The following is a 24,772-nucleotide window of genomic DNA, read 5'->3' on the forward strand; positions in this document are numbered from 1 at the left end:
TATTCAAAAAGTATTTATTGAGCATCTACTACGCACCTGTCATTGTTCTGAATGCTATACATACAGTGGAGAACAAGTTAGAAAAAATCTTGCTCCCTTGGAACTTACATTCTAGTGGGAAGGAACATAATAAATACATATTAATCTCAGGTTTTTTTTTTTTTTTTTTTTTTTTTTTTTTGACAGAGAGAGAGACAGACAGCGAGAAAGGGAACACAAGCAGGGGGAGTGGGAGAGGAAGAAGCAGGCTCCCAGCGTAAGAGCCTGATGTGAGGCTCGATCCCAGAACGCTGGGATCACGCCCTGAGCTGAAGGCAGACGCTTAACGATTGAGCCACCCAGGCGCCCCTCAGGTCATTTTTATTTAAAGATGTTATCAGAGAAATAGGGAGGGGATAGCAGATCATGCAGGGTCTCATAGGCCATATACAGCTTTAGAATTTTATTATGAATAGGATATGTAGTCACTGGACAGTTTTGAGCAGAAGAGTGGCATGATCTAATTTCCTGTATTTCAGCTATTATGAGGTGTACATTTCCCCCACATTTTAGTATCTCTGAAGCTAGAATATGTCTTACAATCAATGGTATTTGCATAATTGGCAGTTTCCTGTTTTTTGGTAGTATATAAAATGTCTGAGATTCAGTGACACTCAGTATGTTCTAAAAAGGTGAGTCTGGCTACTATGTGGGGAAATAGCCTGTGAGACAGGAGTAAAAGCAAGAGATCAGCTCAGAGGTATTAGAATAGTCGAAGATTCCTTACTTAGGTGCAAAGCAGGGAAATGGGGGCAGGTGGGTGGGTAACAAATGATAGATCAAGGACATATTGGAAGATGGAGCCAAGCTATTCACAGACTGAACATAAAGTTTATGGCAAAGAGAAGAATTAAGGATGACTCTTGGGTTTTTTGTTTCAGCACGTAGGAAAATGGGACACTATTTCCTGAAATAGGCAAGACAATGAGAAGTATATTTGAGAGGAAATCCAAAACATTCTGTTTCTGACACGGCAAGTTTAAAAAACCTATGGATCATTCAAAGGGTGACTCCTTGAATCAGAGCTGATGTCTGGTACCCCTCTGAGCATTCCCGAACGTAGGGCCACGAACAGTACACACTGGCATTAACTGGAGGGCAGCGTCAACCTCTAGTGGAAGCACGTATTTGTCCAGAAACAAAACCTACAGTGACAAGCAAGATCTTCCCATGCTGGAGATCATTTACATGCCTTCAGGGATACGCCAGAATTACCTTTACAATAGTGGAGTATTGCTGGGAAAATTTTTGACACTGGTCCAGCTTTGTCTGATTCCTCTCGATTTCTGCAAACAGATCCTAGAAACCAAAGTATCACAACAACATTATCATTATCCTATGGTCATCAAAACAGTGGAGCATTTATTATATTCTAAGGCAGTTTTCAAATCTCAGCTACATCAGAATCACCTGCGAGGCTGAATAAAATACAGATTGCTGGGCCCCACACCTCTGGAGTTTCTGATTTGGTAGGTTTGGGTAGGGCTGAGAATGTGCATTTCTAACAAGCTCCAGGTGATGCTGATGCTACTGGTCTGGAGCCCACACCCCAGAAACCACTGCTCTGCGTATTTTACATGTATTGCCTCATTGAATCCCAGCAATAATAACCTTACAAGTGAGACAGGCTGAACAAATAACGGACTATATCCATTTTATTGATGGGGAAGTGGAATACTGAGAGGTTAGGTAATTTGGTCAAGGTGTCATAGTGAGTGAGTGAGTCAGGACTGGAATCCAAGCAATCTAACACCAGACTTCATAGTTTAAACTGTAATGCGACACAAAACAAGCCCCCTCCACACACACACACAGAAAAAAAGGGGGAAAAAAATCCCCAAAACACTAACAAGTAAAAACCACTTCAAATAATTTTTGTCCGTTCACATCTTTCCCGGTTTTCAATGCCCCATGTTCTAATCCCAGTTCGATCAAATGCAGTATCAAGTAACAAAATGAAGCAAGATAATTGTAATCTGTCCATCTATGGTTTCAATATAGTCACTACAACTCGGGATTGGAAGGGACCTTCCAAGTCTGTCTGGCCTAAATGCAAACCCAGCATCATCTTGAGACCATTCTGCTTGAACTCTTTTCAGAAGAGGAGGCTCAGAATGTCTTACCATTTGGGGGAAGCTTAATAGCTAGTCCATCATCTTCTTCTATGAAAAATTAACCGCCCTCGTCCCCAACTTTCACCACGCTACTGTCACACCCACCGTCTGCTGGCTGAGCTGCTCCGACAGCACTCTGCTATCCTCTGCCTGGCCTGGCTTCATCATTTCCTGCTGGGCAGTGGTTTCCTCAATCCATTTGATGAGCGTTCCATGGCAGGCTCTGTAATCTCCCAGAACTTCCTGGATACTTTCCAGCTCAGATTGGCTGGAGGAGCAAAGGAAAAGAAACTGCCATCAGATACGTTGGTACAAACAATAAAATAAATGGTGCGATTCCCTCCTTAGCCCCTTCCTCTAGTTGGGCCTGATCACAGAGGATACATCTTTTTTTGCTGGAACAGCAGTGCAATGCCGGGACCTATGCTTGTACCCAGTGCCCTATGGGGTGCAGGTGAATAGAAACCAGTTGCGCATGCTAGCCCTGGACACTGCCTGGGAGCCCGGCATCCCATGATAATCCTTGTCCAATTTTTACCTAGGTTGCCAAGGATCACCAGGGTTGCCAATAAGGTAGTGCTGGCTGTATACTTCTGTTTCCTGATGACAGAGTGCCCTAGTTATGTTTTAGGGACTGCTGTAATTTCTTGGGGAAAGGTGGGTGAAAACAGTAGTTATTTTCTGTTAATTTCGGTAACAGTTTCTTGTATCACTTCCGTTAGTCTAACTAGACTTGGGATAGTAAGTAATTCAATAACAGAGAATGAATCCAAACTTACGAGCTACTAGAACTCCTCTCCCTATATATTTACCTACCCAGCCTAGCCTCAGAAAGATCATTTTCTATCTTTCCTATTCAAATCAGACATCAGAAGGAGGACTTCAAGTAACAGAAATAAAAAGCCACTGAATTAGCAAATGAAAGTGGAAGCAAGAAATCCTGCAAAGCCACACTATGAAAAATGGCTCATAGTTGGATTCATTGTCATCATGGCTCAACTACATAAAAACTGGAACAGGAGAAGCACGGCTAACAGGACCATCACTGCTGATCCAAAAGCAAGCCTCAGGTCTGCTTTGGGGTTGGTGGTCCCAATTTTCTGTTGTTTCTCTTGTCCAGAATTCATACTGTCATTCAATTTGTACCCTTCTCTCTCACTTCCTGCCTTTAAATAAGAATACACAGATATAATTCAATTTGTTTAAAACCTAGTCCCTGAATAGGAAAAAGCGGTGAGGCCACCACTCACCGGGTCTCCAGCTGGACAATGACCCGGTGCCAACGGTCCTGCAGCTGGGAGCCTTTTTCCTGATAGCGCTCCAAATCCAGGTTTCGCTCTGGGGTCAGACGACTCAGCTGCTCTGCCACTACCTTGGCCTTGGCAATTTCCTCATCCAGGACTGAAAACACTGAATTCTTGTCCTTCACATCACTAAGCCAGTGCTATATAAACACAAGCACAGCAACAGGTTAAATATATTCCATGCTAAAAAGGACTCAGACTAAGGTAGAAAACAAGGACATTGTCCACAGCTGGCTCCACATTATACCTGGAAATCAGAAGCTAGACCTTATGATGTTTGTGCTAGAAACACCTCCACAGTGCTCATGCACACCAGGAGGCCAAGGCCGGGCGGTACAGTACAGAGAAATGTGCAAAGAACTGGTGTCTGAGACCTGGCTCTCCCATTTATAAGCTATGAAACCAAGGTAAATTGTTTGCCCAATCCGAATCTCAGGATGCTCATCTGTGAGTGGGGATAAAGATCTCTTCCCCATCCACTCACAATTCTGTGAGAATCAACGAGGTGATAGCTAAGTGTTTTACAAACTTACAGTACAACCACGATTGTATCTGACGTAGCTATGATATTACTGGGGAGAAAAGGGAGAAAATAAATAGAAAGGCATAGTCCTTTATTTTCCCTTTCCAGCTAAACATATTTCTTAGTCCCAACTTCTTTGAATCCACATTAAAACATATTAAATATGCTATTCTGCCTAGTTCAAATGCTAATTACTGTCATGCCATCCAAAATTGCATATCTCTGCTAACCCAAAGCAATGGGCATGTTAAGTCAAGCTCCTACAAAACTCAGAAACTCAGAGCAACCAACCCGTAACGTAGACCGATGGGACTCCAGAGCTGAGAGATCTGCTGGTACTGCTTCTTCTTGACTTAGCTTGATCTCATAACCTTTCACCAAGAGTTCAGCGTCCTGGATGCTACGCACTATGACATCGATTGTCTTGAGCCTAAGAGGGTAGAATCACCTTCGTTAACACACACATTTCAAGAGCTGAGCCACAGACTTGGAGTGCTATACAGAGTTCCCAAAACGGAACTGCTAACGTCCGTGTTACCATTACTAGATGATGACAGGGTTTCATGAAAACAAGAGAGCATGGTATACATGCTGCTAATTTAAGCCAATTCAAAATAAAGTTCTTGGTGATACTGGGACACGCACACATGTGATGGACTCATGGGAGAAAGAACATGAGGCCAGAAACCCACGTAACACTACGAAGAGTCTAAGACCTATGACCCTAATGGTCATGGTGGGTAGAGGGAAACCTTCAAAGACTATATTTAGTTTAACTGAAAATTTTTATTTTTATTCTTTACTGTTCCTTTTTTTTTTTTTCAGAGGCATCTAATCAAACAGAAATGAGGTACAAAATAGTCCTAACACTGAGAATCTATCTCCCTTTCTGTACCACTGCGTTTCTTCGCTGCACCCCAATGAACCCACTCCATGTTGCCCGGAACTAAGGCCAAGGTCTCTCTTCATGAGTACATGATCTTCAAGATCTGCAACCTCTCTGGATTATTCATTAAAAACACTCCGGGCACTTCCCCTTCTCATCCCAGTGAAAACATTGCCCCTTGGCTCCAAATCCTCCGCTTACTCACTTATTCAGATAGACAGTGGACAGACCATACACACGGTCCATTTTCTCCACCAGCAGATTGAGTTCTGAGCGCAGAGTTGGGACACTTGAACCAGATGGAGACTGATGAAGAAAGCTGTTGCATTTCGTGCAAACAGCATCAAACTCTGACCTCAGTTGCTGCAAATCCTCTTGGGTGCGCTGTCAGGAACAAGATACACAACAAAATGGAGACAGACTTGAACAAAGAAGTTTGAAAGAAGTTCTTTTTTTTAAAGATTTTATTTATTTATTTGACAGAGAGAGAGAACACAAGCAGGGGGAGTGGGAGAGGAAGAAGCAGGCTCCCAGTGGAGAAGGGAGCCCGATGTGGGGCTAGATCCCAGGACCCTGGGATCACGCCCTGGGCCGAAGGCAGACGTTTAACGACTGAGGCACCCAGGTGCCCCAAGAAGTTCTTGTTTGTAATAAGCAAATACTGCAAACAACCTAAATGCCCCCATATAAAAAAGTAGCTGAATAAACTACGAAATAGCACTGAAGGGGGCGGATGGGAAGAACACACACAAGTATTTCCTGAACACAGTATTTGGACTACAGGCTAAAGACAAAAGGAACCATACATAAATGCTGAACTCCAGTTAGTAGGTTTGTTTTTTTGTAGTGCCATGAGTCAGCAATTCTAAAACTACTTATCTCTACGCGCTAGAACTGAGCAGTAAGTAAACTTACTATGGATAACATAAAGTACGTTTTTCAGTCTTGGCAAAGGGAGTTAAAATTTGGAAAGAAGAGAGGTTAGAATGAACCCTGTGGTACTAGTTTGGAACCAGATGAAAATAGATGCATATGAATTCATAGTTACATCTGTGTGTGTGTGTGTGTGTGTGTGCGTGCGCGTGTGTGTGCGCGCGTGTGCGTGAGAGACAGAGATTGATAAATATACTGATATCAATATATCACCTTTGTGATACATTCATCTCAATTACACATACATATATACACATACACATGTATGTATACATATATGTGTATATGTGACAGAGGTGGTTTTGTATGTGTGTATGCATATATGTGTTTGTAAGTATGTATTTTTCTAGCTCTGTCGGCTGAGTAGACCTAGAAACAATGACACCCCAATAATAATGAGCATACTCAGCACCCAGATCTTGGTTTCTAAATAGCATTCTCCATCCAAAGGAAGCGGGACTCCTTGGAGAGATGGCTGATTACATAGGTGGGGTTGGCAAAGGCAAGATGAACCTAGAATGTTTTGTTTTGTTGAGAAATAAGAAAGCACTAAAAGAATGGTAAGGACATGTTAAAATGATACAGATGCCGGCTTAAAGGGTCTCCCACTGGCTAAATTTGGGAAATTCTGAACATTAAAATAAAGACAATAACAACTTACAAACCTTAAATAACATAAGAATCCCTAAGTCCATACTGACATAACGAAATAAGAAAGGAGGAAGGCAGGCAAGCTCTTCCCTTTTGATAGAATAGAAATTTATTCCATTATAATGTAATAGGGATAATGTAAATATGTAAACAGGAATAATGTACTGTAAAAGGAATCACAGAATTAGAAAATCACCTTTCGGCAACAGTCATACCAATTAATTCAGTCAAGAATCAACACGAGATGCTAAAACTAGTTGGTGAAAGTGTGATGTAAAACAGGGTATGTACATAGTCTCAGTATCTCTCCACAATATGCTTAGTAATTACAAAGGGGAAGAGAGCAGCAAGCAGTACAAGTTATCGCCAGTAATGGGACAAATCGACATCACGTGCCTCCTGATATCACACACTGAGGACACAAGATCAGTTCTGTGGTATTTCTGCCTAAACACGTATCCTCTATCTAATCATGGAGGAGCCTCGGATAAACACAAATAAAGGAACGTTCTACAAAATAAATGAACTGCACTCTTAACAAATGTTAGGGGCATGAAAGATGATAAAAAAATCGAGAAATTGTTTCAGGTTAAGGAAATTTAAAGAGACATAGCAACTAAACACAATGTGTGATAAGTTCTGGATTGAGTCCTGTACTAAAAATATTCTTTGGTGTTGGGGGGGGGGGGCGTACCCAAAAAAGGCATTATTAGGCCAACTGATGAAATTTTAATGAAGTCTTCGATAGCAGCATTATATCAATGTTCACTTCCTGATTTTAATCATTGTCCTCTGGTTACGTAGGAGACTACCCTTGGGGCGCCTGCACGGCTCAGTCAGTTAAGCATCCAACTCTCAATTTTGGCTCAGGTCATGATCTCAGGGTCGTGAGATTGAGCCCTGTGTTGGGCTCTGTACTCTGCAGGGGAGCCTGCTTGAGATTCTCTCTCTCCCTCTCCCTCTGCCCCTCCCCCCAGCTTGTACACGCACATTCTCTCTCTCTCTCTCTCTCAAATAAATTAATAGATCTTTAAAAAAAGAGAGAGACTACATTTTAGGAAATGCACACTAAAGTATTTAGGAATAAAAGAGTATCACGTCCAGAACTCACTCTCAAGAAAAGAAAAAGATTATTATAATGTACATTTGTAGAAAAAACGATACAGCAAATAGAGAAAAATGTCAACATTTGTGGGATCTAGGTGAAGGTGATGTGACAATAAAAAAATCTTCTGTATACTGAAACTACTTCAAAATAAAAATCAAAAAAAGGAATGTCCTTTAGAAGAGCTAAATATTAACATTTCTTAAAATGTCCTATTTTGCTGAGACAGGTTTCAGATGACTACAGAAAACTAAAGTTTCAATATGAAAATTATAGGTTTATATGATATGCCTCATTTGGGCATTTAGACCCATCTCGGCCAAAGAAAATTACACTGCCCTCTCGTCCTCTTCTTCAAGCTTAGGAATAATTGAGAAAGGTAAGAAAAATCGCTCCTAATTCAGCCAGTCCTTTCCATTCCTTTAAGCTCCCACATCAAATCTACTATTCTTCACAGAGCTCTCTCCTATGATCCCAAGTAGAAATGGTCTAGTAATACTCTCAATCTCTACAGCAATGTTTGCTTCAAAACCTGCAAATACCCTTGGTATTATCTTATGACATCTCTTATACTGAAGGTCCTAATTGTGACTTCAGTGTTTTACCCTTCTTTACACCGTAAGCCAAGAGTGAGGACTTCGGCTTACTCTCTTTATATGCCTATAAGCACATAACGAAGCCATTAATACTTGCTTTTATTTTAAAAATACTACTCTAAATTTTGATGGCATTTCACTTTTTCAGGAAACTCATTATATGTACTGTATCACTTAACTTCCTAAGTTTTGGAAAACTTCCGAAGTTAAGTGATACAGTTTGGACTCATGCATTATATCCATTTTATAAGAAAGGAAACTAGAATGAGAGTTAAGTCCAGTGTGCATCAGCGCCTAGAGTAGAATCTGAGTCTTTCCTTAATATTTTCTTTTTTTTTTTTTTAAGATTTTATTTATTTATGTGACAGAGAGACAGCCAGCGAGAGAGGGAACACAGCAGGCGAGTGAGAGCGGAAGAAGCAGGCTCCCAGCAGAGGAGCCCGATGTGGGACTCGATCCCGGAACGCCGGGATCACGCCCTGAGCCGAAGGCAGACGCTTTAACGACTGCGCTACCCAGGTGCCCCTCCTTAATATTTTCTGCATCCTATGGCTGATGACAACCATGTCATAGAAAGTAACCCATGCACACAAGGGATAGAGCAGATAGTAGCATCTCTGCTAAGCAGTCTTAAAACATGAAGCCCAAATGCAGTGCTTAGAACAATCTGCCAGTCTGTCTGCCTTCCTACTGTGTAGAAAACTAATCAACAGTCAGCAACACACTGGGAGTTGAAATCATGCTTTGCCATAGAAAAAAGGCATTTGCAGGCTGCAGCGAAGAATTCTCAAGTAGGAATGCCATGAGTCCATTGCCTTCTTCCTTCCTTTCTTTTTTTTTTTTTTTTAAAGATTTTATTTTATTTTATTAACAGAGAAGAGACAGCCAGCGAGAGAGGGAACACAGGCAGGGGGAGTGGGAGAGGAAGAAGCAGGCTCCCAGCAGAGAAGCCTGATGTGGGGCTCGATTCCAGGACTCTGGGATCACGCCCTGAGCCAAAGGCAGACGCTTAACGACTGAGCCACCCAGGCGCCCCCATTGCCTTATTTCTTAAGCTCCATATTGTCTTGCCATCCAATTCACTCTGAAAGCATTTACACTGCAACCAGCACCCAGCCTGCTCTTCAGGCTTACCTCTTGTTCTGCGATCCGCAACGCATTATCCTGCCGGGCATCTTTGTCAGTCCTAGAACTGGCTGGAGACTGAATTCGTTTGACCAGCCGCTGTTCACACTCCTCCAGGCGTAGCCGGATATTCTTCAGCTCTGAAATGTACATCTTGGCCACCGTTTCCTCTTTGTCCTCTGTAAAAACACAACCACAGGATACCACTAAGCACCACAACAGAGGTCAAGAAACCTGAAACAATAGATTCAGGCTTAGATAGAGGGCAGCATACCTGATATTCCACAAATGAAAGCAAGGCCTTATATGGGGGGAACCTTTTGCCTGATCCTGAATTCCCCGCATTGTATACTCATCTTTAAGGATCTAAACATGTTATTTCCACAAGAAAATGCGATACATTGATTAGCAATAATGACTGAAATAAGGCCTCATCATCCATGATCTGATTTTGAGAATTCATCTCTGTAAGTTTTTCTCTATCTCAAGTTCTGAGCCACTCAAATAGTAAGAAGGTGGTACTTTCTAGTCTCCATGAAGGTCTAGCAGCACCCTTCAGGGCTCTCAATCCACCATTCCTCTCCCTTTCCCAAGGCACACACCATTCTCTATGGACTTCATCAGGTGCTGGAAGTGGGTTTTACAAGCCTCCACCTCCTCTTCCAAGCGCAAACGATCAGCCACTGAGAAGAGCAGAGAGTCACGGCTATCCTGCAGAAAGTCTTCATAGTGGGCCTGGAGGTTCTTCATAACCTGGTGGCACTCCCCTGGTGCTGAGGATCGAAGCTAATGAAAAGAAAAAAAAAAGAAGAAGAAGAAGAAGAAATTTTAGTAGAATGGGAACATAATACTTTCTCTAGTTCTCCTTTTCATTGATGTTTAACATACATACAAATCAGGTACACACACCATAAATTGCAAACATGTTGACCTTTCAGACAGAACTTACCCATGCAGATCAAGAAACAATATTACCAGCACCCCAGAAGCATCCACTGTGCCCTTTTGGACGCAACCCTTCATAATGGTTAATTCACCATTATTCCTCCACTATATACACACTTAAACAAGAGCTGCTTGTCCTGCAGAGTGAGAAGAATCCTACAATCTTTGGTCGGCCAAGAAGACCGAAGAAGTTGTTTATTTTCATCAGGAATTTCCTTGGCCATGCAGGCTGCTGTTTTTAGTTCCTAGAACCTCCTAATCCTGAAACACTATCCCCAACTCCATTTTACTCCCTTTGGGTGGGTAGGAGTCTCACAGTAATGAAAAAAAAGTTCCTTCCAAAAAAAGCTTGCCAATAGGATGTGAGCCTGAGGTAAGGCTTTCACACTTACCTTTTCCAGGTTCCAGGTCTTTACAAGGTCAAGGTCCTTCCTCAGATAGTTCCAGGAGATAAGGCTTTTGGTGTTAACATGTAGCTGATGCCAAAGGGCCATCACTTTCTGGTAAGACTGCTCCACCCTAGAGACAACAGAGAACCTGGCTGTAGCTTTTCCAAAACTTGGGATCTACATCAGAGACCTTTCCGGGGGGAAAATGTGATTGCCTTAGCAGAACTGGGTTTATATGTTGAGCAGAGAAGGGCAAGGAATCAAATACTAACAAGGCAATCTTTAGAACAAAATTAACTGAGATATTCAAACAATCTGGATTTATTGCAGTATTATGTCCATGATGTCAGCATATGTTTAGCAGTCTTATAAATGTGATCTGTGTATAATATAATCATGAGAAGTGAGAAGATATTTCCATGAAGAAAAGTAATAGAGAAAAGTAGAAATAAAATAACCCCACCTGGAATTGTTGAAATATGACAATATCAATGCTTAAAAAGTATATTGCTGTGGTCTGTATATTCACAAAACTACTAAGATGTTCGAAAGTTAAGAGCAACTTAAAAAGTCATCTGGCTTATTAAAAATAAAAAAAAACAAGACTGCAGTATGAGGACTGGAGTAAATTTTTTTTCTAAAGTATCCCATGCCTAATTCAATCTCAACTCCTGGAAGAATTACAAACTCACAAATACGCAGACGTATTCAACACAACACACACACCACATTACCTTGAATTTCTTCAAGTCAAGAAATGTGAACTATAAAGAACAGGATAGAAAACTAGAAGCCAGGACTTCACTTAAATAAGAGACCTAAACCCATTAGTTTATCTTCTCTCTCCAAAAATCCCACTAAAATGTCAGTGATCTCAAAATTGATAGTTGAAAATAACAAACTCGGGAAGGTAGAACTCTGGGGTGGGTGGGTTTTATTATAAGCTTTGTGGTATAATTCAGCTTTTAAAAATATGTATGTATATGGTATTAATAAAATATAAAGAAGAAAATTTAGTATCAATATAAAAATCAGTCTTCTGAGAGGAAACTGTTTAACTCCAGCATGATCACTGAATATCTCGACTGAACATCAGCATTTACTGAAAAGCTACAGCGTAGCTGCCAGTGCTAGACTTGGTATCATCATAGAAGGTCTTTACCAGAAGAAACTTTAAAACTTGGCTGCTCCGTTTAAGATCACAAATGCAGATTCATCCCTCCATCAGCTCCCTCAGGCCAAGCAGCAGGGGTGGCAGCTAAGCAAAGTTACCTGGTGGCCATCTCAATGGCATCCTTGTTGGGTGACGGGATGAGGAAACAGACCGATGGCACCATCGCCTCATTCCCTGTGGGGCTGATCACCTTCCACTTGGTCCGCTGTGAATTATCTTCCAAAACACACTCATCGTTCTTGCAGATGGTGATCTGAAGAGACAAACTCACAAGTTACTGCTAATGGATAAACCAACAACCATTATGATATGGTGCCTGATTCCAAGGCTATGAAATCCTTATGAAAAAAATCATTTTTGAAATCTGCCATCACTTAGTGACGGTTCCTGATTGTGATAAAAAGATAACCTTATAAATACACAATACAGGAAAGGCTGTGACATCAAATAAATCAAGAAAGCAAGTGTTAAATGTTTATTACATGTCAAGTAAGTCAGTATATGAAAGTTATAAGGAAGCTGTCTCTCTGCATCTATAACCATTAGGGTAAACGTTAAAGGGACACGAATAATTGCAACTTTGCTTTTGTGATACTTCCTCTTCTTCCCTTCTTGTCATCCCACTCAAATCCCTGAAAAAGTTCAAGCATTCTGGAATCACTAATTCTTTCTCTTGGGAAATAAGTAACCAACATTATCATCCTTATTTTATAGACAGAAATACTGAGACACAGAAAAGTGCCAGAAAAGTTCATTCTTTTGCATTACAAATATTTACTGAGCCTAATATGTGCCTGGAATTTTGGTGGGCCACTGGACAAAAGAATGGTAAAATGGTAAACTGACGAACATGGTCCATATTCCACATATTCTGGTGGGGTATAGAGTTACAATACTGTGTGAAAAATGCAATTTACCAGGGAAAGCATGAAAGGGACAATGACCCAGTCTGGCCTAGAGAGGTAAAGAAAGATTATTCGGGACCTTGAAGCCGCATTAAGGAATTCACTTTCTAAATAAAATTGAGGAATTGTTATAGGATGTAAGCAGAGAAATGACCTTTTTTTTTTTTTTTTTTTTTTTTAAGATCATGCTGGGGGCACCTGGGTGGCTCAGTCAGTTGGGTGGCCGACTCTTGATTTCAGCTCAGATCATGACCTTGGGTCTTGGGATCGAGCCCTGCTTTGGGCTCTGCTTGTGGATTCTCTCTCTCCCTCTCCTTCTGCCCCTTCCCCGCTCATGTGCTCTCTCTCTCTTTCAAATAAATGAGTGAAACTTAAAAACAAAACAACAACAACAAAAAAAAACACATGCTGGTAGAAGGATAAAGAACGCATTGAATTGGGGAGGCGATGCCACGATCCACGTGAAAGAAACTGAGAGTCTAACTTAGGGTAGTAGCTGCAGGGACAGAAAAAAGTATATCTAAGGGATATTTATTTACAAGTTGATATTGACTTGGTAGTCCTACTATCTGTAGGGGATAAGAGGGGGAAAGCCAAAGGTATCACTCAGGTGCTACAAAGTACTCTTTCTTTTCTTTCTTTTCTTTCTTTCTTTCTTTCTTTCTTTCTTTCTTTCTTTCTTTCTTTCTTTCTTTCTTTCTTTCTTTCTCTCTTTCTTTCTCTTCCTTCCTTCCTTCCTTCTAAAGATTTTATTTATTTATTATTTGAGAGAGAGATTGAGAGAATGAGTGGGAGGAGGGGCAGAGGGAGAAACAGATTCCCTGTGGGGCAGGGAGCCCAATGTGGGACTCCCCTGGGATCATGACATGAGCCAAAGGCAGACGCTTAGCCAACTGAGCCACCCAGGTGCCCCCAAAGTCCCATTTCTGACACCACTTAGGATATGGGGCGGATGATGATGCCAATACCCGAGGCAGGGAGCAGGTCAAGACTGTAGAGTTCGGGCTTTTATTTTTCTTTAAGTATGTTTAAATTCTAATTAAAAAAACAAAACAAAACACCTCCACCATTGGACCTCTCCCGATCATAACCCTAACTGAAGGTTTTGCTTCTCCCTTCCTTCCCTCCGAAGTCAGAGGTACCCCTTCCACCGACTCACCTCTATCTGCCGATAGTCACAGATGGCCTTCACAGAAATGGTACTCTTCAGCACGTGGTCGGGACTGCGTGGCTTTAGCTGAACAATGGTTTTTGATCTCCCAACAAGACTGGCAACGGAACTTTTGGACTGTATAAGCTGCTCCTTTTCATCCTACGAAGTGAGAAGAAACACAGAAAGACATTAATGTTGCTCCTCAGGCTGAGTCAACAAAGAAAACTGAGTGCTCCACTCCCTCAGAGAATGTCATTTCTCAGTTAAGTAGGGATCCGTGGTGGAGCCATCTTAGAAATACAAAGATAAAGAAACAAGGAGAGGGTATTTGTCTTCTACCAAGTGCCTTTGTACTCAAATTGTTCAGCTTTCTCCCTGTGCCCTTTTCAATGAATCATGAAGCCACATGCAAAAATAATAAAAACAGAAAACAAAAAAAGAACTGCCAGCTGCCAAATACAGATAAACACAGCTAACACAGGATTCCCCCAAATAAGGTTCAGAAAGCATGGAAGTTTAGAACAATAATAACAACGTTGCTGTTGCTATTATTATTATCATTATTCACTTTCTTACTGGAAGAAGCCAGTTCTTGCCTTCCGCTTAGGAGAAGCCAGAATTGTGCTCTTTAAGAAATTTTTAAATAATCATACCTCCTAAGCTCTACTAGTAATATTTCACTTTCTTAAATTGAGTCAAACTTTCTAGAGAAAGATCTTGGCTCCTCCACCAACAATTTATAAACCAATGCTGTTGGTGAAGACATCATGAGAAATGATTTAGGATTTACCTTTTAGTGTCTTGCTGTGCCACAGTCACGTAAATTTGACTAGTTTGAAAGAAGTATCATGCAAAATTGAAGCTCTCAAGTCTCTGCAAACCCCATTATCTTAAAAACTAATGAACTTCTTGCCCACAAAATTGGTAGCAATCTACTACCAATTGTGTTAGAGAGTAAAAGATAACTTTCATGTATTACCAGGATGTGTCAAGCCCATTTTGAGGTTTAAAAAGTCCTTAGAAGAGGGCTTTCTTAGGATGGAAGTAGATGTGATGAGAGTAAAGAGTTAATAATGTTAAGAAATGCCATTAAAGATTTAAGAATATGCAAGTAAAGAAAAAGAAATGCTTAAATAAACTACCTGTGCCTGTCCCCGGGAGCATGATTGGAAGAAATACAACTTTAACTTATTAGTTAAGAAAGAGGAATGGAATATATCAGGGAGACAGCCACACTGTTCCATACTTGAGAGCTGGTCTACCCATTTCCGTTTCCTTGCAATAAAGATGTCAATTTCTGTCTAACCCATAGCCAAACATCTCAAGTTCCAGAGACCAAGTGCTCAGCGTGGTAAAAGTTCTGAAAAGAACCAGAAGCCATGACAGATGCTCCCGAACCTGACGGACAAGCTGAGGAAAAGCTGAGGAGCAGACCCAGGTGACTTCATGCCCAGATGACGCCGCCAACCCGATGCCCCTGACCTGGAGAGGAGGGAACAGAGCAGCGACCCTCGAGAAGAGAAGATATGACAACAATTGCAGAGGAGTTACCCTAAGACAGGAAGGTACTCTGTGGAAGGGAGGAGATAATAGCCAAGGATTATTATATTCCTCCTTCATACTTGGAAGTACCTCCAAGAGAGACATTCTAGAGACAACATCTGAAACGTCAGGCTTTTATCCTTCATTCCAAATTAATTAAATTAACAGATTATTTGCCCAGGTGAAACACTGAATGTGAACCCATTCACAGGTTAATAATACCTGAAAGTGTAAAAATAAATCAATAAATAATACAAATGTTTGCAAATACCCAAGTCTCACTCATGAAAAAAAATGACGGTTTGGCGTTATTCTGGTTCTCTTACTTATAATTTTCTACTGAAATGAGAGTCCCCTCCTTCTCATATAGAAAAAATAATTTCCCTGTTACATACTCTTCTATCTTAATTTAGGATTAGCTGGAGCCTTGTCCTGCCGAATCTGTGTAACATATATTCAATACATGTAAACGGTCCTGCTCTGATTTTATTACCAGCATTCCTGAAAGAATAATTCATTGGAGAAAATGAATATAAAATTGATTTGGATTAAATACTGGATACAAAGTTTTTTAAAAGTTAATACTGCTACATAAACTGGACAAATATTGCATTACATCTAAGTAAGATTTTAATATCACCCTTAGTTAAAATCAATATTCTAGTATCTCATTTTACCAAAACAAAATTACCAACGAGGAAAAATCTGGCTCAGGTCTAGTTCACTGGTTTGGTTTTAACTCTCTTTTCATGAGAGAGTAAAAAAGAATTTGATGTCACCTAATCCCCTTCAACTCTATTTTTCATGCTCTACACCTCATCTTTGGTCCCAACTACTGAATTAAAATAGAAACAATGCAAAGAAAGTATGCTGAGCACTAAGTGGCTCAAGGGGAGAGGACTAGGCTGTTACTTCAATAGCACACCCAAAGGAATCTTATTAGCAACTTCTTTACAGAAAGAAAAGAAAAAAAAAGAAGAACAAAATTGGGGTTAAACTCTATTTGAATATGAGCCAGACTGCATAGTAATGACCCATTGCCCTGGAGCTTTCAAGGATATGAACAGCAGCAGCTGGGATGGTTTACTCTGTTTCTCAGAAGTAATCATCCCGCTGACGCAACACCCACCATGGAGTCCTGGAGCAGGTCCTCGAGGCGAGATAAGCTGGTGTTGTGGTCACAGGAATATTTTCGTTTGATGGAGTCTTGGAGGTTCCTCAAGAATGACTCCAGGTCCCGTGCATCACTGAAGAACTGTGGGGGAAGGGGGGTACCTCATGTGCAACTCATCACAACACAAGGGTGTTAACCGAGAAAGAGCCATCTCCCTGTGCAGAGCTAGGCAGAACTGATGACTGCTCGTGATGCTGCATTACAAAGTCCACAGGCGTAGAAACCGAGGGCTTAAAACGCCACGTCCAGAAATATGAGTGACGGCAACCACAAAGCCTATGGCATCCTACAGGAAAGTCAGTCGGCCTCCCTTCCTCAAAAACACGGCTAGTGACGACACTGGGCTGTGAGGTAGACGTCGTGAAAAGCCTAGAGGTTGAGTGATCAAATGTTCCAATCCACTGATAAGGTTACGAAATGATCGGGAAGATTATTTCATTTAGGGCAAAGCCAAATACAGGTAACAGCTTATCTCCTCCTGCCACACTCACCTGAAAACAAGGAGTATATTCTCGATGTTGTGATCGACTAAAGAAAGAAAAATGGCCCTGGTAGTTTTCAGCCCTTCCCATCAAGAGGGAGGGTCTACTTCTCCCCTTGAAGCTGGGCATGTGACTTTCTTTGGCCAGTGACACATTAATCAATGTGACAGTAGGAAAAAGGGTTTGTGCCCTGGGACTTGTTCTCTCTGGCCGTTTGTGGAACATAGCTACTCCGCGAAGAACCCTAGGAGAGCCTATTAGATGCTAGGGACTTGTATACACACTTGTACCCCACCACCCCCACCGTCTGACATGGAAGTGCTGCCGTTTGGCACCCACCAGCCCCTCGCCTGCCTGCCAGCTGCCTGCAGCCACGCATAAGCTAGGCAAGAGGGGAAAAATCATCTTTTCTCACATCAGCGGAGCCTAGCCCAAATTACCAACCCACAGAACCAAGAGCTAGCTAAAGGACTGTTGTTCTAAGCAGCTGTGCTTTGGGGGGTGGTTTACACAGTACAGGTTAACTAATACAGATGTGTGTTTCACCCTACCTCTTCCACGTGCAGGCTTGCACGAGTGTACACACACACACACCTGAATGGAAAAGGGTCTTCTCCTCCTGTGCGTGCACACTCTCACACACACACACAGTACACACAGACACACGCACAAAGTCCACATACCTGAAAGTAAGCAGTATTCTCTTTTACATGCTGCTCGACGCACAAGCACAGCTGCTTCATCCACTGCAACTGGGACTGGGCGGCGGCACTGTAAGCCTGCAGCAACCGAACACACACACAGAAGGGCACGGCTTAACAACACCTGTGCACAACGCTCCCCTCCAAGCGCAGCTCTGCCAGCGACAGGCCAACCGAAGATACACGGAGACAACCGACGGGCATCAGCTGAGCGCTCGCCATCAGAAAGAGGCTTGCCTTTCATCCAACTCGGGTTACATAGGAAAGGCCTGTCCCACGCTCAACTGCGACTACAGCGGACCCCTGAACAATGGAGGGGCTGGGGCGCCGAACCCCCATGCAGTCGGAAATCCACGCGTGACCTCTGACTCTCCAGAAACTGAACTACTAATAGCCTGCTGTTGACTGGAAGCTTTACTGGTAACATAAACAGTCAACAAACACCTATTTCGTGCATTACATGTTATCAGATACCATATATATACTATATACTTGCAATAAAGGAAGCCACAGTAAAGAAAATGTTACTTAAAAAATCACAAGAGAATATACCTTTACAGTACTATACGGTATTTATTTAAAAAAAAAAATCCACATTTAAGTGGGACCGGACAGTTCAAGCCCATGTGGTTCAAGGGTCAGTTGTAAATGATCAGCAAAAGCCAGACATGAATAAATCCCTCCCGGTTCCTCCATTGTCCCTCTTCTCTGGGCAAGGGCACCAAAACAACAAGAGACAGGATCTGCCTGGACGCTTACTGGAAAAAATATGGTTCAATAAGAATCTACAGCTCTTCTAGTTTCTCATCATATTCTCCTTTGTTAGTCTTTTGGGGTCTGGGATGAAAAGAGAGGGTCCAAGACAAACGATCACTGACACTTCCTCCAGGTGTTGCAACAGAACAAAGTCTCGGATTTGAATGCTTCTCTAATGACAACGTCTGAGCACTTGACCCCCACACATTCTCAAGTCACATACCTCCACAGTCTGCTTGGCTGGGTGGTTCTCAAGTGACAGCAGCTCTGCCGTATCTTGTAGAGACCGAAACACATCCTGTTTCTCCTCTAGTTGCATTGTCAACTCCTGAAAATGGAATTCAATTGTATGCAGTAAGTGCTATTAAAGGGGGAGGGACAATAAAGAAAAGGCTGTGTTCCCCGCCCAACTTGAAAGGAGCCTCCTGGCGCCAAAATGAGAGGAATAAACAGCACATGCCAGAGGGTTTCAGAGAAGAGCAAAAATGCTAGAATTACTGGAGAATGATTCACAACGGACATGGGACCTGGGCCAGACCTGAGGAAGGAGGGGAACACAGGATGAGCACTGGAGGCAGAGAAAGGAGATAACTTGGCAGGCGAGGCTGGTTCGTGTCCCCACTGGCCTAACAGAGTACCTGACACACCCTTAGATCCCAATCACTGACTGGCGCGCTTTGCTCAGACTTCCATCAATCTGCAGTGCCCTCCTCTGGCTTTAAATTCTGTAAACAGTACACGACCCAACTTAGATGCTAGCTCTTCTATGAAGCTAGATACTGATCCCTGCTGTCAGATCTGACCCTTCTTTCTAAGCACTTTCTTTTTACCTTTACCATAGCCTAATGCCCATTCTCAGACAGACTGTTTCCTGTATTATAGCATCTATTCTTTCTCCTTTAACCACAGAAGAATCATATACCATTCTCTGATCAGGAGATATTTATATTTTTTAAACTCTAATGGAATTAAGAAGTATCTAAAGTGTTAGTAAAAAAGCTTCTTATTTGCATAGAGTTTATGAAATCCTTAAAAACCTCTGAGATGTGGAAATACACTTAGCAAAAAATGACCCTACCTGTATTCACTGAAAAAGAATAAAATTATACCATTGTCCAATGCTGAATTTCCCTTCCCATTTTACTAATGAAGATTTTTGACCAAGAAATTATTAAATGAATAAAAGAGAATTCACAATTTGCGAGAAGCCGAGAGTATGCCTCCATTAAACAATATCCAAGCCCTATACTAAGTGCTTTGCCTATATTAGCTAGTCAATCTTTTACACAACCCTTTGAAGTGGTACTATTATCCTATTTTATAGAGATCCAGAGAGATTAAATAACTTGCCCAGGGTCACAGAGCCAGTAAGTGGAGGAGTAAGAATTTGAACCCAGGTCTCTTGTACTCCAAAGCCTATCACCTTAAACACAAAGCTATTCTGAAATGACTCAACTTGCAGACTATACTCTCTTTGTCCAAGACACTGCCTTTTTTAAAAAAAATGTATTTGAGAGAGAGAGAGAGAGACAGAAGGAGCAGGGGGAGGAGAGAGAGGAGCAGATACCCCACTGAACGGGGAGCCCGACGTGGGGTGCCATCCTGGGACTCCAGGATCAGGACCTGAGCCAAAGGTAGGCACTTAACTGACTGAGCCACCCAGACACCCCAAGACACTGCCTTTCTAAATGCATTCTAAGTAAATACATTCTAGGGCTCAGGTTCCCCTCTCTCCATGTACACTTCTCACATGCACAGATGCACTTGAGCAGGGAGGTCCCTATTTCTACCTAGCAGAATGCAAATCCAGAAATCCAAGCTCTCAACAGACTAGCCTCTCTGTCTCCCTCTGCTAACACATAAATATGACAGGTCTGTTGTGCTTGACTCACAGAGAAGTAATTTCTCTTGGCCGAGATGTTGGGATTGTTGTCACTCCAATCATATGCTAGTTCCTCCTCCTCCTTCTCATTCAACCAGATCAACTCAGCGGTAGCTCTGGAGACAAATTTATGCAGGCTCTGAAGGTGCCTCATCCGGAAGCTAGACGTTTCCTAGACAAAGCAAGGATTACAAGGTTAGATTTCCAGGCTTTCCTCTGCAGAAGACAGCGCATGTGACATCAAAGCAAAGAATAACCAGGAAATAAATTTAGCCTTGAGTTTTCATCTCTAGGTGCTTCTCCATGAACTCAAATTTAGTACAAGTTTGGAACAGGACTCCCAGGGTCCCGGTCAATCCTAGCAAGAAGTCAGAACTCCCCAGGTTTTTGTGGGGCTCTCTGAGTAAAGAATGATCCTAGGCCTGTCCTACTCTGGACAATCTTGAAAGACAGGAACGAAGAAGAGATAGGAGTCTCTTTCCTAGTGATCTCGAACTTTTAGTTTTGGTGTCTCAAAGCACACAGAGTCACTTTGGTGAAACACGGAAACCAGGACAGGCTCTACGTAATTAAAACTTTCTGGGGCAGTGGTTTCTGACCCACTGCGAAAATTAAGAAAATGTTATAATGCACGTGAACAATTGCAAAATAAGTGATATAACCTAATAAACATAAAAACAAAATAGGGCCGAATCATTAACTTTCTGAACTAGCGAAGACAGTTGTTTGGAAGGAACTGGATCGTCCGTGAGGAGAACAAAAGAGCTAAAACTCACCTTCAGTTTACAATACTGTGTCTCCAGTTTTCCGAGAGTTTCAACATAACTGGTATGGAAATTTTGGGACATTTTTCCCTGATAAGGAAGGCATGAATGAAATTAAAATACATTACAGAAAAAGTAAGTAAACTATATATACAGTATGGTTTCAACTATGTCTGCACACATACAGGGACTGGTTAGCTGAGATAACAAATCTCTGGGTCAGGTTTTAAAGCCTGGGGCAGCAGTGGGTGAGGGACGGTTCAGTGGGGGTGAATACAGCTGACAGATCTCGTGGTTCCAGTAACTCTGGGAGGTTTCTAGCAAAACCTATGCCTGATGATTCCCAAACTACTCGATGGCTTTTTTGAAGGGAAAAACTGAAATCACAAATGGGAAGACAGAATGAGGGAGGGAGAGACTGAGTGAATAGTTCCTCCGTACCAGCTCTCCCTGCAGGCGGGAGGTGAAGTGGAAGGAGCATGAAGTTTTGGGGCAGAGGGCTCGTGTTTGGCAACTGCACCCACTACCTACTGATTTTGACCTTAGCTTTCAGTATCACAATTCTTTTTAGTAAAAAGGGTTAATAAAAAATACCTTGCTCATGAGGGTATTTCAAAGAGTAAAAGAGACACTTCATTTGGAAAGGGAATTTGTTGTAAAGTGCTGCTCTTGGTTATCCTTCTTTTCCAGAGCCCCCTTCTTCTATGTCTTTTTTGGTTTTTTTTAAAGTGGGTTCCATGCCCAGTGTGGAGCCCAGCATGAGGCTTAAACTCACAACCCTGAGATCAAGACCTGAGCTGAGATCAAGAATCAGATGCTGAACTGACTGAGCCACCCAGGCGCCCCCAGAGCCCCCTTCTCCTCAGAAATAGCTGCACCGTACAAGCTACTCCGTTACCTGCCCTGCCTCAGCACGCGCTCCCGTAATGCATTCTGAACGCACGCACCTCATACAACCTGGCCTCTTTGACACTTGAGCCCAGTTCTTCCACGCTGGCGTGGATGTGCTGCTGTGTCTCCAGCTGCAACTCCACACTAGGCAGGTCATTGCCCCATTCTGCTCGCTCCAGTTTCATCTGGAAAAGAAAAAATATGTATATAATTGGCTGAATAGGCAAACACAGAAAATTTTCAGAACTGATGCCGGGCAAGGGGGTTGAGGGTAGAAAACTGGGAAAGAGGACACCTAGGCCGTCTCCATCATGGTCTCTTACAGAAAAACATGCCATTGTCACCCCCAAAGGAGCTGGAGACTAGACCCCACCAACTACTGCAGCAGGGGCAGCCTTCTGTTGCCACATTATGGGATATATTCCTGAATTTACCAACCAGAAAGATGTTTCCGTGGACTGAAGATTAACTTTATAGTTTAGGCCTTTTCCTTTATGGAGGCTCTTCATTTCACAATCAGAATGGATATAAGAAAGAAATATCTGAAAATGTTAAACTCATTCATGGCATCAACTATTGACCAATGGCAGGTAATTTTCAAATAGCTTGTCTTTGGATGTTTTTATTTACTGGTACATAGGGGCATGGGAAGAATTTAACCAAACAAAATAACAAAACAAAACAAAAGGATGGGGTGCCTGGGTGGCTCAGTCAGTTAAGTGTCTGCCTTCAGCTCAGGTCATGACCCCAGGGTCCTGGGGTGGAGCCCTAATTCCCTGCTCAGTGGGAAGTCTGCTTCTCCCTCTCCCTTTGCCCCTCCCCCTGCTCATGCGAACACGCTCTCTCTCTCTCTCATAAATAAAATCTTAAAAATAAAGAAAGCAAAAGGATTAGAAGGATAAAAAGGACAATATCGAACTTGAACCACTATTCTAGAATACATGTAAATAATGCCCCTAAGAATAGTGAAACACAGGGAGCCTTGCTTAAACTCAAGAGGTAAGACCAACAACAAAGAGTGAAGAATAAGCTCCTCTGCCAATGAGGAAATTTCCAAAAAGGTGACTGAGATTTATAGGCTGCAATTTCTCCCATGAGCTCCACTTTGAGCAATTAGCTGAAGGGAACAAATCCCCAAAGGGCTTTAAATCAGAAAAGCCTACACTATTTGGTGTGGGATTCTTGAGGATTTGAGCTGAACCCGCCCATTTAACGTTTGAGAAGGGGGCTTGAGTCCCAGGCAGCATTAATAATTAAGAGAGTTTACACAAGGGGCATAGAGCAACCTGGCCCCCTTCGACGAGCTGCTGGATCCAGTAAACCTGAAAGCACTGCTTAAGCATTTGGAACATACACCCACCTGCATTTCTTCTACCCAAGACAGTAGTTCGTACACAAATCGAAGATTGCCTTCATCCTCAGAGGAGGAGATAGACACAAGCTCAGCCCGAGTCATGGGCTTTCGGAACCAGGAGGTAGAGGAAGAATGGGTTCCCTTGGTCAGGGGTTCTGCCTTTAGATGAGTAGTGGTTAAAGTAGAGGGCGGAGCCAATTCAAGTGAAGTGAAATGGCCCTTCCGATACAAGTTTGTGCACTCTAGACGCAAGGTGACCAGCTCGTCCTGCAGGCGCATAACCCTGAAATGCAAGAAGAGAAGAAAGGAAGGGACTTAAATCTGTACCTCACTTTTTTCTAAGTAAGCTCCATGCCCAACGTGTGGCTTGAACTCACAACCCTGAGATCAAGAGTTGCATGCTCCACCGACTAGGCCAGCCAGGCACCCCTGAAATGTACTTTTTATGATAAAATATTTCTTATCCATTTGATAACAATGAGATAAAAATAAAAATGAGACCATATCGGGAAAAGTGTTTTGAAAAGGAAGTGTTATATGAACGCAAGTGGTATTAACATCTTCATCATTTGGAGCTGTTGAGGCAAATGCCAAATTACAGTGTTAATTGGAAGGAGGCAAACCAGTATCTGTTTATGTAACTTTTGGATAGTGTAACAGAATGAACAATGGATTAGGGGTCAAAAGGTGTGAGTCTTTGTCTTGGCTCTGTACAAACTACGTGATTTAGATGCTTCTCATCCCCTCCATGGGGCTTGGTTTTCTTCTCCGTAAAATGATGCATTCAGTCACCGGCAGTTCTAACCCAGATGTGGAACTATAACCGGCAGGTCACTCTGAAATGTGTGTGGCTGTTGTAAGATGCCACAATGATGAGGGAATCCTGCAGGTACAGGGAAATTGTCCTCCACCATGAGAATTTTTCTGCCCCAAATACCTATAGTATCCCCACTGAGACACTGACCTCTGACCCAAGTTACAAGATTCAGAGCCTGACTCTTGATCTGCGAGCCTCAGCAGTAAGCAAGCCCTCTATCCGAGTCTCACAGTCCTCACCTAAAAGCCAGCTCTTCTAGCTGGTAGTAATTCTCATCCCGGAGGATCTGGAGGTCCACCTGCAGCTGCCTGATGAGACCTTCACATTCCTGAATGTACATGATGACATCCGACTCGCACTGTACCGGCTGTCCCGATTCCAGGTGAGCGGCGTCCTAGGAGGGAAAGGGAGTAATGGACGTGGGAGAATGCCAGTGCCCTCAGCCACACGGACCGAGAGAGCCAAGTGGGTCGCCGCACATCCAAGAGTGAGGAAGTGACATGGCTGGACTTCTCCATCATTAATCTGGACCATGAGAGCACAGGGTGAGAAGGGGAGAACACGTGA

The 24,772-nt window shown here is 42.5% G+C and overlaps 1 protein-coding gene across 20 annotated transcripts in view; it reads right to left on the reverse strand.

The window, feature by feature from the left end:
• The window catches only part of MACF1 (microtubule actin crosslinking factor 1), a 329,876-nt gene that overhangs the window by 131,885 nt on the left and 173,219 nt on the right, over positions 1 to 24,772 (reverse strand). For all 20 annotated transcript variants that reach the window (XM_087858408.1, XM_087858405.1, XM_087858407.1 and 17 more), the window contains 18 exons: positions 24,445 to 24,599; positions 23,395 to 23,671; positions 22,091 to 22,219; positions 21,156 to 21,233; positions 20,390 to 20,551; positions 18,721 to 18,825; positions 17,724 to 17,819; positions 16,514 to 16,639; positions 13,849 to 14,001; positions 11,883 to 12,037; positions 10,614 to 10,740; positions 9,879 to 10,062; positions 9,286 to 9,455; positions 5,072 to 5,250; positions 4,272 to 4,410; positions 3,404 to 3,597; positions 2,259 to 2,421; positions 1,255 to 1,338 (listed from right to left, as the gene is read on the reverse strand). In XM_087858408.1, the coding sequence (XP_087714534.1) occupies positions 1,255 to 1,338; positions 2,259 to 2,421; positions 3,404 to 3,597; positions 4,272 to 4,410; positions 5,072 to 5,250; positions 9,286 to 9,455; positions 9,879 to 10,062; positions 10,614 to 10,740; positions 11,883 to 12,037; positions 13,849 to 14,001; positions 16,514 to 16,639; positions 17,724 to 17,819; positions 18,721 to 18,825; positions 20,390 to 20,551; positions 21,156 to 21,233; positions 22,091 to 22,219; positions 23,395 to 23,671; positions 24,445 to 24,599 (2,676 nt within the window). The remainder of the gene's footprint in view (positions 1 to 1,254; positions 1,339 to 2,258; positions 2,422 to 3,403; positions 3,598 to 4,271; positions 4,411 to 5,071; positions 5,251 to 9,285; positions 9,456 to 9,878; positions 10,063 to 10,613; positions 10,741 to 11,882; positions 12,038 to 13,848; positions 14,002 to 16,513; positions 16,640 to 17,723; positions 17,820 to 18,720; positions 18,826 to 20,389; positions 20,552 to 21,155; positions 21,234 to 22,090; positions 22,220 to 23,394; positions 23,672 to 24,444; positions 24,600 to 24,772) is intronic.

This window comes from Ursus americanus, chromosome 33 (assembly GCF_024610735.1).
Source record: "Ursus americanus isolate L20-20 chromosome 33, mUrsAme1.1.p, whole genome shotgun sequence".
In the NCBI taxonomy this organism is placed as follows: domain Eukaryota; kingdom Metazoa; phylum Chordata; class Mammalia; order Carnivora; family Ursidae; genus Ursus; species Ursus americanus.